This window comes from Coregonus clupeaformis, unplaced genomic scaffold (assembly GCF_020615455.1).
Source record: "Coregonus clupeaformis isolate EN_2021a unplaced genomic scaffold, ASM2061545v1 scaf0294, whole genome shotgun sequence".
NCBI lineage: Eukaryota > Metazoa > Chordata > Actinopteri > Salmoniformes > Salmonidae > Coregonus > Coregonus clupeaformis.
Window position 1 is genome coordinate 210,524 of NW_025533749.1, and position 14,477 is coordinate 225,000.

At 43.7% G+C, this 14,477-nt stretch overlaps 2 protein-coding genes and 1 long non-coding RNA gene across 3 annotated transcripts; all 3 read right to left on the reverse strand.

Moving 5' to 3' along the window:
- Positions 1-726: 726 nt before the first annotated feature.
- Positions 727-9,370, reverse strand: LOC121562607 (NACHT, LRR and PYD domains-containing protein 1 homolog). Its single transcript, XM_045214663.1, has 12 exons — positions 9,236-9,370; positions 8,550-8,596; positions 7,867-8,413; positions 7,110-7,171; positions 6,467-6,504; positions 4,594-4,658; positions 4,247-4,461; positions 3,800-4,059; positions 3,515-3,640; positions 3,217-3,349; positions 3,102-3,131; positions 727-1,144 (listed from the first exon to the last, which is right to left on the reverse strand). Exons 1-12 carry the CDS (start codon positions 9,244-9,246, stop codon positions 831-833), a joined length of 1,848 nt encoding a protein of 615 aa, XP_045070598.1. The 5' UTR covers positions 9,247-9,370; the 3' UTR covers positions 727-830.
- Positions 9,371-9,377: 7 nt separating this feature from the next.
- LOC123484378 lies at positions 9,378-10,158 on the reverse strand. Its single transcript, XR_006658511.1, has 3 exons — positions 10,115-10,158; positions 9,862-10,035; positions 9,378-9,409 (listed from the first exon to the last, which is right to left on the reverse strand). It is a non-coding gene; the product is annotated as an uncharacterized LOC123484378 (long non-coding RNA).
- A 280-nt stretch (positions 10,159-10,438) lies between these two features.
- LOC123484380 (protein NLRC3-like) lies at positions 10,439-13,312 on the reverse strand. Its single transcript, XM_045214672.1, has 5 exons — positions 13,229-13,312; positions 12,806-12,972; positions 10,823-12,614; positions 10,635-10,739; positions 10,439-10,460 (listed from the first exon to the last, which is right to left on the reverse strand). The coding sequence occupies exons 1-5, from the start codon at positions 13,297-13,299 to the stop codon at positions 10,439-10,441; spliced, it is 2,157 nt and encodes a 718-aa protein (XP_045070607.1). The 5' UTR covers positions 13,300-13,312.
- Between the last annotated feature and the right edge of the window lie 1,165 nt (positions 13,313-14,477).

A 14,477-nucleotide genomic window follows, 5' to 3' on the forward strand; every position in this document is an offset into this window, starting at 1 on the left:
ATAGGGGTCCATACCTAGGTACCTAGTGGAGGACTAACTGACCCTCCTGCTAGATAGGGGTCCAGCTAGATACCTAGTGGAGGACTAACTGACCCTCCTGCTAGATAGGGGGTCCAGCTAGGTACCTAGTGGAGGACTAACTGACCCTCCTGCTAGATAGGGGTCCAGCTAGGTACCTAGTGGAGGACTAACTGACCCTCCTGCTAGATAGGGGTCCATACCTAGGTACCTAGTGGAGGACTAACTGACCCTCCTGCTAGATAGGGGTCCAGCTAGGTACCTAGTGGAGGACTAACTGACCCTCCTGCTAGATAGGGGTCCATACCTAGGTACCTAGTGGAGGACTAACTGACCCTCCTGCTAGATAGGGGTCCAGCTAGGTACCTAGTGGAGGACTAACTGACCCTCCTGCTAGATAGGGGTCCAGCTAGGTACCTAGTGGAGGACTAACTGACCCTCCTGCTAGATAGGGGTCCAGCTAGGTACCTAGTGGAGGACTAACTGACCCTCCTGCTAGATAGGGGTCCAGCTAGGTACCTAGTGGAGGACTAACTGACCCTCCTGCTAGATAGGGGTCCAGCTAGGTACCTAGTGGAGGACTAACTGACCCTCCTGCTAGAAGATCCACACCTCCAGGAGGCTGCAGAAGGAGAGAGGCTGTGTGGCTGGACCTTTGGTTAGTTTATTGCGATTATAGTGGTCATGTTTGATTGACATTTCCTGTACATTTTTAGGAGCCTGAATTAAAGCAACAGACAACAAGACCATGTTGAACCACCCTGCCTGTCTATTCTGCCTGGTCTCCCCACACCCAGGGGTTGGCTACAACTTTAGATCTGAAGCTGTGTACAAAGACAGGGGTCCAGCTCCCCAAGAAGGTTGATCATCCTGGAACATGACTCAGTTCCTTTTCTCAACACCATGTCGATGATGTCACGTGCCTTCTCTGCCCTCTCAGCTATCACCTTTACTGACTCCATTTCCTCCTGGTTGATGACTGTGTGCTGCAGGAGTCCGTCCAGCAGACCATCCAGGACAGGTCCTGACACTCGTCTCACAAACTCTGTCCGTACAGAACACAGCTGCTGCTCTGCAGAACCAGTCAGACTGCTCTCAGCCAGACGCCCTGCCCCCAACACAGCACCTGAGAGAGGCAGGTTACAAAATAACTACATTTGTTCATTCACATTTCAGACATTTAGAAACAGACTTCTTTCAGAGTGACCTACAATAAAAGTATTCATTGTATTATTAATATTTGCATTAAGAACACATTCTGTAACAATAACAACCTGCATCAATGAACACATCACACCACTACTGTTTCATTCATATTTAGGGTCGGTTTTCATAGACGTAGAAAAACAGGCTGGGGCATTCAGAACCAGGCTAATCTACATCACGTCCTGGAGGAGATGTCATTGATCTTGAAGACAGCCTTTTATAATCAGGACTAGTCCAACAGTAAACCATGTCGACTGGCCCTCAAGCCATTGGTTTGTACAGTGCATTTGGAAAGTATTCAGACCCCTTAACTTTTTCCACATTTTGTTACGTTACAGCCTTATTTTAAAATGGATTAACTGCATGTTTTTCCTCATCAATCTACACACAATACCCCATAATGACAAAGCGAAAACAGGTTTTTGTAAATGTTTACAAATGTATTAAAAATAAAAAGACAGAAATACCTTATTTACATAAGTATTCAGACCCTTTGCTATGAGACTCGAAATTGAGCTCAGGTGCATCCTGTTTCCATTGATCATCCTTGAGATGTTTCTACAACTTGATTGGAGTTCACCTGTGGTAAATTCAATTGATTGGACATGATTTGGAAAGGCACACACCTGTCTATATAAGGTCCCACAGTTGACAGTGCATGTCAGAGCAAAAACCAAGCAATGAGGTCGAAGGATTATGTCAAGGTCCAGATCTGGGGAAGGGTACCGAAAAAGTTATGCAGCATTGAAGGTCCCCAAGAACACAGTGGCCTCCATCATTCTTAAATGGAAGAAGTTTGGAACCACCAAGACTCTTCCTAGTGCTGGCCGCCCGGACAAACTGAGCAATCGGGGGAGAAGGGCCTTTGTCAGGGAGGTGACCAAGAACCCGATGGTCACTCTGACAGAGCTCCAGAGTTCCTCTGTGGAGATGGGAGAACCTTCCAGAAGGACAACCATCTCTGCAGCACTCCACCAATCAGGCCTTTATGGTAGAGTGGCCAGACGGAAGCCACTCCTCAGTAAAAGGCACATGACAGCCCGCTTGGAGTTTGCCAAAAGGCACCTAAAGGACTCTCAGATGATGAGAAACAAGATTCTCTGGTCTGATGAAACTAAGATTAAAATCTTTGGCGTGAACGCCAAGCGTCATGTCTGGAGAAAACCTGGCACCATCCCTATGGTGAAGCATGGTGGTGGCAGCATCATGCTGTGGAGATGTTTTTCAGCAGAAGGGACTAGGAGACTAGTCAGGATCGAGGGAAAGATGAACTCAGCTAAGTACAGAGAGATACTTAATGAAAACCTACTCCAGAGCGCTCAGGACCTCAGACTGGGGCCAAGGTTCACCTTCCAACGGGACAACTACCCTAAGCACATAGACAAGACAACGCAGGAGTGGCTTCGGGACAAGTCTCTGAATGTCCTTGAGTGGCCCAGCCAGAGCCCGGACTTGAACCCGATCGAACATCTCTGGAGAGACCTGAAAATAGCTGTGCAGCGACACTCCCCATCCAACCTGACAGAGCTTCTGCAGAGAAGAATGGGAGAAACTCCCCAACTACAGGTGTGCCAAGCTTGTAGCGTCATACCCAAGAAGACTCAAGGCTGTAATCGCTGCCAAAGGTGCTTCAACAAAGTACTGAGTAAAGGGTCTGAATACTTATGTAAATGTGATATTTCAGTTTTTTTTTATGTATACATTTGCAACAATGTCTAAAAACCTGTTTTTGCTTTGTCATTATGGGGTATTTTGTGTAGATTGATGAGGGGAAAAACTATTTTATCCATTTTATAATAAGGCTAACGTAACAAAATGTGGAAAAAGTCAAGGGGTCTGAATACTTTCTGAATGCACTGTAACTCATGTTTACTTACTTGTTGAATGGGTGGCAGTGATGTATTCATCTGAAAGATAAACCAAATGAGGTTATATCACTCTAAATAGCATCTGTTACAAAAGTACAAAGTTATGATTGACATATGCTCCTACCTTGTGATACCACTTCTTTCCATGCAATCCTCTCATCATCATCGAATAACTCCATCTCAATGTTAACCCCTGTCATTTTCACAACCGCCCTGAAAAAGCTTGGTGTGGAGTCTCTATGTATGAGATGAATCTTCTGGAGAGAGATGGAGAGAGCGAGAGAGAGATTGCTTGCAATGTAAACATATGTTTCCCATGCCAACAAAGCCATTTGAATTGAGAGCCATCGAGCGAGAGAGAGCAATGGATAGAAATGTGATTTAAATCTCAGATTCATGTTCTTAGTCTACTAAAACTGTACCGGTGGATTGATGGCGGTAGAACAGGGAATGTTCAGCCTGAAGTAACTATTCAGTTTGAAGGCCTGCTCCGGTCTTGAGATGAGAACCCTTGAAGACCCTTCAGACTTTTCCTGTTGTTTCACAGCCTGCGAAACGAGGCATGAAATACACAACCAGTCAATGTATAGTCTTATTCAAACATTATTCAGAAAACTAGCAACACACTATTATCTTCATGTTATGAGTGTCAACATAAACCGTACCACTGCTTAGTTAAGGTCACCTCTAAAAGAATGGTACCTCACCTGTATTTGGCTGGGGTTACTGGGGAACAGGTATAGGCGTGGAATTAGTGTTTGCTTTTTCACTGACAGATAGAGCATCAGCTCACAGTGGACATCTATGTTCCGCCAAAAGATATAGCTCAGTATAACAGAGATAACTGAGAACTTGGGATGGAGAATTTTGGCATGGAATCTGGTGACCTCATGCACTTCCTCAACAGACACTCCATGTTCCTCTACATGAAGAATCTTCATCTCATTCCTCAGGGAAGGGTTGGTCCCTGAACAACACAATAAAAAGGAGACAGAAAGACAAATATTGGATTATTCATCCAACTAAAACACAAAGAATATGCAGTATCAGATCACAGTAAACTCAAACTCCCAGAATATTCATTCATTCATTCAGGAAGTGAAACTCAGTTACATGGAAATGTATTTCTGAATATTATGTCTATATGGTTTTACCTAAACAGACAAAGTGTGGCAGATGAACTTCCTCCAGTTCACCTAACTCCATAGTGATGTCCAGCAATGGACCACCTTGTCCGTACTGCATGTCTTTCAGAAGTTGACTGTAGGGTTCCCAGTTCCTGAAGTGATACTTCAGAATGACATCTCTGTCACACACCCAGCGGAGCCCAGACACTGTGCACTCATAACGCCCCTTGGGTGTCCTGTGCCTGAGGGCAACAACAGGATATGGTAGAGAGGGTCAATCGTCAAATGGAGAGGTTGGATTAGAAGCCTATTCCCAAAGGTAATGGGGAAATACACTAGCAAATGGAATGAAATGTTAAAAGTAGTTATTTTACCTGAACATTTTCACTCCCTGGACAGTGGAAGTCAAGGGTTCAATCTGAAGCCAGTGTGTGGAGTCCTGAACAAGGACAAGCATGTCAGTTATACATATGGGGCCAGTTTCCTGGACACAGATTGAGTCTAGTGCTGGACTTAAAGCATGATCAATGGAAGTTTCAATAGAAGTTTTTTAAGGTCCAAGATTAGGCTTAATCTTTGTCCGGGAAACTGGCTCATTAAATGAACAAAGGAATTTATCTAATGTATTTATTCAATGTTACATGGAATGCTGGTGATTGATCTAATTAAACTGTCTAATGACAAAATATGACAGAAGTTAAAATCCTGCATTCCTACAAGCAGAACACAGGACTGTCTATATCCCAGTATGAATGGTTGGTCAGTACACACCTGGCTTTCAGACTGTGTTTATATTACTAAAGCAGAACACAGGACTGTCTATATCCCAGTATGAATGGTTGGTCAGTACACACCTGGCTTTCAGACTGTGTTTATATTACTAAAGCAGAACACAGGACTGTCTATATCCCAGTATGAATGGTTGGTCAGTACACACCTGGCTTTCAGACTGTGTTTATATTACTAAAGCAGAACACAGGACTGTCTATATCCCAGTATGAATGGTTGGTCAGTACACACCTGGCTTTCAGACTGTGTTTATATTACTAAAGCAGAACACAGGACTGTCTATATCCCAGTATGAATGGTTGGTCAGTACACACCTGGCTTTCAGACTGTGTTTATATTACTAAAGCAGAACACAGGACTGTCTATATCCCAGTATGAATGGTTGGTCAGTACACACCTGGCTTTCAGACTGTGTTTATATTACTAAAGCAGAACACAGGACTGTCTATATCCCAGTATGAATGGTTGGTCAGTACACACCTGGCTTTCAGACTGTGTTTATATTACTAAAGCAGAACACAGGACTGTCTATATCCCAGTATGAATGGTTGGTCAGTACACACCTGGCTTTCAGACTGTGTTTATATTACTAAAGCAGAACACAGGACTGTCTATATCCCAGTATGAATGGTTGGTCAGTACACACCTGGCTTTCAGACTGTGTTTATATTACTAAAGCAGAACACAGGACTGTCTATATCCCAGTATGAATGGTTGGTCAGTACACACCTGGCTTTCAGACTGTGTTTATATTACTAAAGCAGAACACAGGACTGTCTATATCCCAGTATGAATGGTTGGTCAGTACACACCTGGCTTTCAGACTGTGTTTATATTACTAAAGCAGAACACAGGACTGTCTATATCCCAGTATGAATGGTTGGTCAGTACACACCTGGCTTTCAGACTGTGTTTATATTACTAAAGCAGAACACAGGACTGTCTATATCCCAGTATGAATGGTTGGTCAGTACACACCTGGCTTTCAGACTGTGTTTATATTACTAAAGCAGAACACAGGACTGTCTATATCCCAGTATGAATGGTTGGTCAGTACACACCTGGCTTTCAGACTGTGTTTATATTACTAAAGCAGAACACAGGACTGTCTATATCCCAGTATGAATGGTTGGTCAGTACACACCTGGCTTTCAGACTGTGTTTATATTACTAAAGCAGAACACAGGACTGTCTATATCCCAGTATGAATGGTTGGTCAGTACACACCTGGCTTTCAGACTGTGTTTATATTACTAAAGCAGAACACAGGACTGTCTATATCCCAGTATGAATGGTTGGTCAGTACACACCTGGCTTTCAGACTGTGTTTATATTACTAAAGCAGAACACAGGACTGTCTATATCCCAGTATGAATGGTTGGTCAGTACACACCTGGCTTTCAGACTGTGCCTGACTCCTGCAGGTATGTAAAAGTGAGAATTGACATTATGACTTACCTCAACATGGTCACAAGTCTTACAGCTCTGAGGAATCCCTGAAGTCAAAAGTAGTTGTTATTTAAAACGGACAATCTCATGTAATAATGAATTAATAAATATTAAACAGACTTGTAATAAAAATGAATGTAAGTGAGCAACAGTCTCAGAATGTACACTCATTATCATACCATAATCTGACATTAGTGTTATATTAATGAATGTTTGTGGAAGCAGGAAACAACATGGTTCTGGTCCATGTTTTGGAGATGTTGGGGGCCTGATTTCTGGTAGATCCCAGGATGAGAGCTTAAAGGTAGAGTCAGCTAAATTATGTTGTACGAGCAGCACCGCAGATATTGTGATGAGCAAGATGCCTGACTTCTCTCTCACACAGTATCTGCCCATGTGCACGGGTTCTCTTCACTCTTACAGCGTGGTAGCCACGGGACCAAAACAGAGAAGTTTAGCATCGCGCTCCAATGCTCTTAGTTGTTGTAGAAGTTTACCCACTATGATGTTTACTTTGTGCATCTACATCATATTGCTGACTCTACCTTTAAGTTTGTTTTGACCAAATAGATCATGATTGTGTTCCTTGCCTGGGACTCAAGAACGCTTTAATCGTATTTTGATTTTAAAACAATTATCAGTTAACACTCACATATCTGGTCTCTGGTGTTCTCAGGTCCAGGCTTGATACAACACTCTCCACCATGGTCTCTGCTGTTGGGAAAGCAGAAGGATAGACTGTGATTAAACTAAATACAACTTATAAAGGCTTTATATAGCATACATACAGTCTTCATAAGCAATACAAAGGGTGTATAAAGGGTGACAGAACAGCTCCCTATGTAGGGTGCATTGCCAAATGTGACATAACACTATGTCAACTTCCATGAAGTCAATACTGATGGTGACATTACAGGTGACATTGCTTATCTTGATGAAAGCCCCTAGAGACGTGAAGTCACCAGGTATCATTTTAACAGGTTCTGATGCCCTCTTGTGGTTAGAGTGAAACTGACACTACAGTGAGACATAGGAGAGGAAACATCTGTACATCCAACAGAACACATTAAAACACACCACTACTAATCTAACTGTCTGTAGGTCCAACAGAACACATTAAAACACACCACCACCACTAATCTAACTGTCTGTAGGTCCAACAGAACACATTAAAACACACCACTACTACTAATCTAACTGTCTGTAGGTCCAACAGAACACATTAAAACACACCACTACTACTAATCTAACTGTCTGTAGGTCCAACAGAACACATTAAAACACACCACTACTACTAATCTAACTGTCTGTAGGTCCAACAGAACACATTAAAACACACCACTACTACTAATCTAATTGTAGGAATGATTCCAGAGGAAAACACATGATGAAACATTGCTATGACTCACCTTTGAATGTGTTGGTCATCTATCTGACACAGGGTCACTGAGGAGGAGTAAACCTCAAACCCAGGATAGAGGGGTTCAGTGAATGTGGTGTGTTTTGTGTAAAGGTGTGTCAGTGTACCAGAGGAGGACACACTATAGAAGGACAAAGTACCAGCTGGCCAGTCCAGATACACTCCAACTCTGTTAGAAACAGGACCAGGGATGGATCTGATGACTCCAGCATGGTGAAAGTTATAACCTCTGTTAGAGCAGAATAAACCCCAGGACTTCCTGTTGAATCCAATATAACTGTCCTTCTCCACTCCCTTCCTCTTCATTCCTTTGTACGCCACACCAATGCCAGCCCCGTCATCATCCCTCTCCACCTCCCAGTAATAACGAGATCCAGATAAGCCTTCTCTGCAGAGAACTTGGGGAAGACGGTCAAATCTGTCTGGATGGTCTTCATAATGCTGCTTCTCCTCCACCCATGTCACCTTCCTGTTCCCCTCATACAGTATCAGGTTTGGGTTTTCTGTATTTGGGTCCAGGGTGAGATGACAGGCATCTGTAGACAAAAGGAGAGTTTAATCAAACCACATCTTCATATAAAATGTTGTTTTGTAGGTAGAGAACAAGTATTGATTAGTTACTATGTTACTGTAGTTCTGAATATGCAGTTAATTAGGATTGAAGAGACTTACATTTCCTCAGCCCTGATTTCAGCCTGAACTCTCCACCATGATCCACACTGTAGGAGAAACAGGTTATTGACTGACAGAGACCTAATAAAGCAGTCAACATTTACACCATATTGTTGTGTTCTGGTGCACTATCCAAGTTCATTACTAGAGAAATACAGGTATTCTACCCTACCTACTGCATACAGAACAGAGTACAATTCATTACTAGAGACATACAGGTATTCTATCATACCTACTGCATACAGAACAGAGTACAATTCATTACTAGAGACATACAGGTATTCTATCATACCTACTGCATACAGAACAGAGTACAATTCATTACTAGAGACATACAGGTATTCTATCCTACCTACTGCATACAGAACAGAGTACAATTCATTACTAGAGACATACAGGTATTCTATCATACCTACTGCATACAGAACAGAGTACAATTCATTACTAGAGACATACAGGTATTCTATCCTACCTACTGCATACAGAACAGAGTACAATTCCAACAGGAAATCAGAGATGCAGAAGAAGAGTATTCATGTGGTGATGATGTATGCTGTGTTGGAGTGCTAAGCCTGCTGGGTAAACGTCCCCTGTATTCTACCATCATGTCCTCATGTTACTGAACCTACTACACTACATAGGACACAACCACTGCTCACACTATTAGGACATCTATTCTGACTTACTTCAGCTTCATCAGTTTATCTGTGGGATCCACCAGAGCAGCTGAAAGCAGTCCCCCTGCAGAGTCTCCTGGGTGATTGTAGCTCAGGTCCAGCTCTTTCAGGTGGGAGGGGTTTGACCTCAGAGCTGAAGACAGAGCAGCACAGCCCTCCTCTGTGACCAGACAGCGAGACAGCCTACAGAGAGACACAACAGCTGTCTAGGTTGGTGGACTGGTGTCAATCATCTTGTAGGACACTCATACATTTGTCCATGACACAAACATTGTGATGAAACATCAGATGTTCAGAGTATTTGTTTTACTAAGCTCAGTACCGACCTGACTGAAACAGCTGTACATACCCCAGTGTGTGTAGTTTACAGTCTGGATCCTCCAGTCCAGCAGAGGGCAGTGTAACTCAGCTCAGTACCGACCTGACTGAAACAGCTGTACATACCCCCAGTGTGTGTAGTTTACAGTCTGGATCCTCCAGTCCAGCAGAGGGCAGTGTAACTCAGCTCAGTACCGACCTGACTGAAACAGCTGTACTTACCCCAGTGTGTGTAGTTTACAGTCTGGATCCTCCAGTCCAGCAGAGGGCAGTGTAACTCAGCTCAGTATCGACCTGACTGAAACAGCTGTACATACCCCAGTGTGTGTAGTTTACAGTCTGGATCCTCCAGTCCAGCAGACAGCAGTGTAACTCCTGAGTCCTGCAGGTCATTGCCTCTCAGCTCCAGTTGTTTCAGTTGTGAGTTGGGTGAACTCAGGACTGAGGCCAGATCTGAACAGCAACCCTCTGTCAGACCACACTGACCTAGACTAGAGGGCAGAAGAGCACATGATTAACAAATGTTTAAAACATCCACATAATAACTCATACTGAAGATATTTAACTCACACTAGTGTCTGTATGTTGCAGAGTGGACTGGTTAGTCCAACACAGAGCAGCTCCACTCCTCTGTCTCCCAGGTCATTGTAGCTGAGGTCCAGTTCTCTCAGGGGGGAGTTTGGTGTCTGCAGAGCTGAAGCCAGAGTCTCACAGGATTCATATGTGAGTTTACAGCCAGCCAGTCTGGAGAGAGGAGATATAGTGATATACTGTTAAATATGCAAAGCTTTAAGAATAATGAGATGCATTAAGACAATAACAGAAGGACACATGATTAACCAATGTTTAAAACATACTAACTCACTCAAGACATTTAACCTTAGTTTGATATATTTATCGCATTTTATGTATGTTTCTGCATATTTACCAAGACGTTCAAATAATGTTAAAAACATACACATACTAACTACATACATAATATATAAACACTCACAGTGGATACTGAAGATATTTAACTCACACTAGTGTCTGTATGTTGCTGAGTGGACTGGTTAGTCCAACACAGAGCAGCTTCACTCCTCTGTCTCCCAGGTCATTGTAGCTGAGGTCCAGTTCTCTCAGGGGGGAGTTTGGTGTCTGCAGAGCTGAAGCCAGAGTCTCACAGAATTTATATGTGAGGTCACAGCGATCCAGTCTGGAGAGAAGAGATAATCTGTTAGATATACAAATCCTTCAGAATAATGATACTGTATACATCAACTCAATTACAGAACTTACAGTGCTCTCTTGCAGGTTTTCACTACCGGCAGCAACCTCTGATAACCTTCCTCTGATGTGGTGTATGTCTTCAGGTCAAACTCCTCCAGCACCTCCTCTGACATCAGTAACAGGTAGGCCAGGGCTGAACATTGGTCAAGTTGTAGGTATGTTTCTGAAAGAGTTCCTGATCGCAGGGAGGTTTGCATTTCTTCAACTAGAGAGTTGGCACCAAGTTCATTCAGACAGTGGAACAAGTTGATGATCCTTTCTGGTGAGGATTCCCTTTTGATCTTGTCTGAAAGGTACCAGACTGTTCTCTCAACTGTTTCCTCATTGCTCTGTGTTGTACTTCCTGTCTGTGTCAGAAGGCCTTGTAGCAGATTCTGATTGGACTCCAGTGAGAGACCCAGAAGGAAGCGGAGGAACAGGTCCAGGTGTCCATTCTCACTCTTCAAGGCCTGGTCCACTGCTCTCCTGTGTAAGTCAGACAACTGGATTGACTCCTCATCTTCATCCTCACTAGTGGTGGAAAAAACATTTTCCTTCTTGTCCAGACATGATTCTAAAGCATGCACTGCTGCTAGAAACTCCTGCATGCTCAGATGCACAAAGCTGTAGACCTTCTCTTGGTTCAGCCCAGATTCTTCTTTAAAGATCTCTGTACACAATGCTGAGTACTCTGATGCCTCTGTGACATCAAGGCCACACTCTCTCAGGTCCTCCTCATAGAAGATCAGGTTGCCCTTCTGCAGCTGTTGGAAAGCCAGCTTTGCCAGTTTCAGGATCATCTCTTTGTCTGACTGAGACAGTTCCTTTGGGTTTGTCTCTGTGGCTTTGTTGTACTTCTTGTTCTTCACAATGATTTGGATGAGCGTGAAGTGTGTGAACATCTGGGTCAGAGTTTTGGGGACTTCATCCTTCTCTGCCTCTTTCAGCATCATCTCAAGGACAGTGGCTGATATCCAACAGAAGACTGGCATGTGGCACATGATGTGGAGGCTCCTTGATGTCTTCATGTGTTTGATGATTTCATTGGCCAGATTCTGATCTGTGATTTTCTTCCTGAAGTACTCCTCCTTCTGTGGATCATTGAACCCTCGTACCTCTGTCACCTGGTCAACACACTCAGGAGGGATCTGATTGGCTGCTGCAGGCCGTGAGGTTATCCAGAGGAGAGCAGAGGGAAGCAGATTCCCCTTGATGAGGTTTGTCAGCAGCACGTCCACCGAGGTTGGCTTCGTGACATCACAGCACCTGTCATTGTTTTTGAAGTCTAGAGGAAGTCGACACTCATCCAGACCATCAAAAATGAAAATAGTTTTGGTTTCACCATCTTCAATGCTGTCAATCTCTTTCAGCTCTGAGAAGTAGTGGGAAAGAAGTTGCATCAGACTGTATTGGTCCTTTTTCAGGTTCAGATCACGGAAAGGAAGAGGAAACATGAAATGAACGTCCTGATTTGCTTTTCCCTCTGCCCAGTCAAGGATGACCTTCTGCACAGAGACTGTTTTTCCAATGCCAGCGATTCCTTTTGTCAGCACAGTTCTGATAGGTTTGTCTTGTCCAGCTAAAGGCTTGAAGATGTCGTTGCATTTGATTGGTGTCTCTTGTGTGGTTTGTTTCTTGGATGCCATCTCTATCTGTCTCACCTCATGTTCCTTATTGACCCCTCCACTTCCACCCTCTGTGATGTAGAGCTCTGTGTAGATGTCCTTTAACAGACTTTGGTTTCCAATTCCTTCAGATATGTGTTGATACTTGTGTTTCAGTTTAGCCTTAATGTCTTGTTGGACTGTCAGAAGAGTTTGACCTGTAGGAAAACAATGAGAGTTGGGACTCATAAGTTTGTGTGTGTGTGTGTTTGTGTTTGTGTTTGTGTTTGTGTGTGTGTGTGTGTGTGTGTGTGTGTGTGTGTGTGTGTGTGTGTGTGTGTGTGTGTGTGTGTGTGTTAGAGGGGCCTTTGTCCCGTTCTTTGTAATATTGTATGAAACACAGTCTTACTTCTTCTGTCCAGAAGGTTGTGTGTGATCTTTAATGCATCCTCACTGTCCAAACTCTCCACTTCCTTATTGTCATCTGGTAATGGTTCCTGGCTGAAAGCAGGTGGCTGATCACTCTTCATTGATAGCAGGCTGGGGGCAGGTGACTCTGCTCTGGGCTTCTGGACACTGAACAAAACAGGGAGGCAGATCACCTCATCAATATCTCATCAGTACCTCATCTACATCATTTCAACAACTGTATAGCTGAACTCATAGAAGTCCTGATGTTTCTTTATAAAGCTACAGTCTGCAATTGGTAAATCGGTTTGGGGACTTTTAAATGAATGATATAGGCCTACATGTTATGTAATTTGTGAACAATTTTCTCTTCATTAGTTTGATATTATTAAGAGAACTGTATATTTTACAATTAATCTCTTACCTCTTAGAACTGGTGTCTTGAGTCATTTTAGAGGCAGTGGCCCCCTCCTCTCTCTCCCCAGAGAGACTCATTTTAGAGGCAGTGGTCCCCTCCTCTCTCTCCCCAGAGAGACTCATTTTAGAGGCAGTGGTCCCCTCCTCTCTCTCCCCAGAGAGACTCATTTTAGAGGCAGTGGTCCCCTCCTCTCTCTCCCCAGAGAGACTCATTTTAGAGGCAGTGGTCCCCTCCTCTCTCTCCCCAGAGAGACTCATTTTAGAGGCAGTGGTCCCCTCCTCTCTCTCCCCAGAGAGACTCATTTTAGCGGCAGTGGTCCCCTCCTCTCTCTCCCCAGAGAGACTCCTTTTAGCGGCAGTGGTCCCATCCTCTCTCTCCCCAGAGATAATAATTTTCGAGTCACAGCTCACTTAGCTACACTAAGAAATAACAGAACAGTCAATATTTCTGAACATTAACAATGACAACACTTTTACTGTCTGTGGTCAAAGTTCAAACAGAGACTTCATGTTGCATTTAAACATGCACAGTCCAATGTGTTATTAATTTGATTTGATTTGACTTGGATCCCCATTAGCTGACTCCATAACAACAGCTAGTCTACCTGGTTGGATCCCCATTAACTGACTCCATAACAACAGCTAGTCTACCTGGTTGGATCCCCATTAGCTGACTCCATAACAACAGCTAGTCTACCTGGTTGGATCCCCATTAGCTGACTCCATAACAACAGCTAGTCTACCTGGTTGGATCCCCATTAGCTGCCTCCATAACAACAGCTAGTCTACCTGGTTGGATCCCCATTAGCTGACTCCATAACAACAGCTAGTCTACCTGGTTGGATCCCCATTAGCTGACTCCATAACAACAGCTAGTCTACCTGGTTGGATCCCCATTAGCTGACTCCATAACAACAGCTAGTCTACCTGGTTGGATCCCCATTAGCTGACTCCATAACAACAGCTAGTCTACCTGGTTGGATCCCCATTAGCTGAGTCCATAACAACAGCTAGTCTACCTGGTAGGATCCCCATTAACTGACTCCATAACAACAGCTAGTCTACCTGGTTGGATCTCCATTAGCTGACTCCATAACAACAGCTGGTCTACCTGGTTGGATCCCCATTAGCTGACTCCATAACAACAGCTAGTCTACCTGGTTGGATCCCCATTAGCTGACTCCATAACAACAGCTAGTCTACCTGGTTGGATCCCCATTAGCTGAGTCCATAACAACAGCTAGTCTACCTGGTTG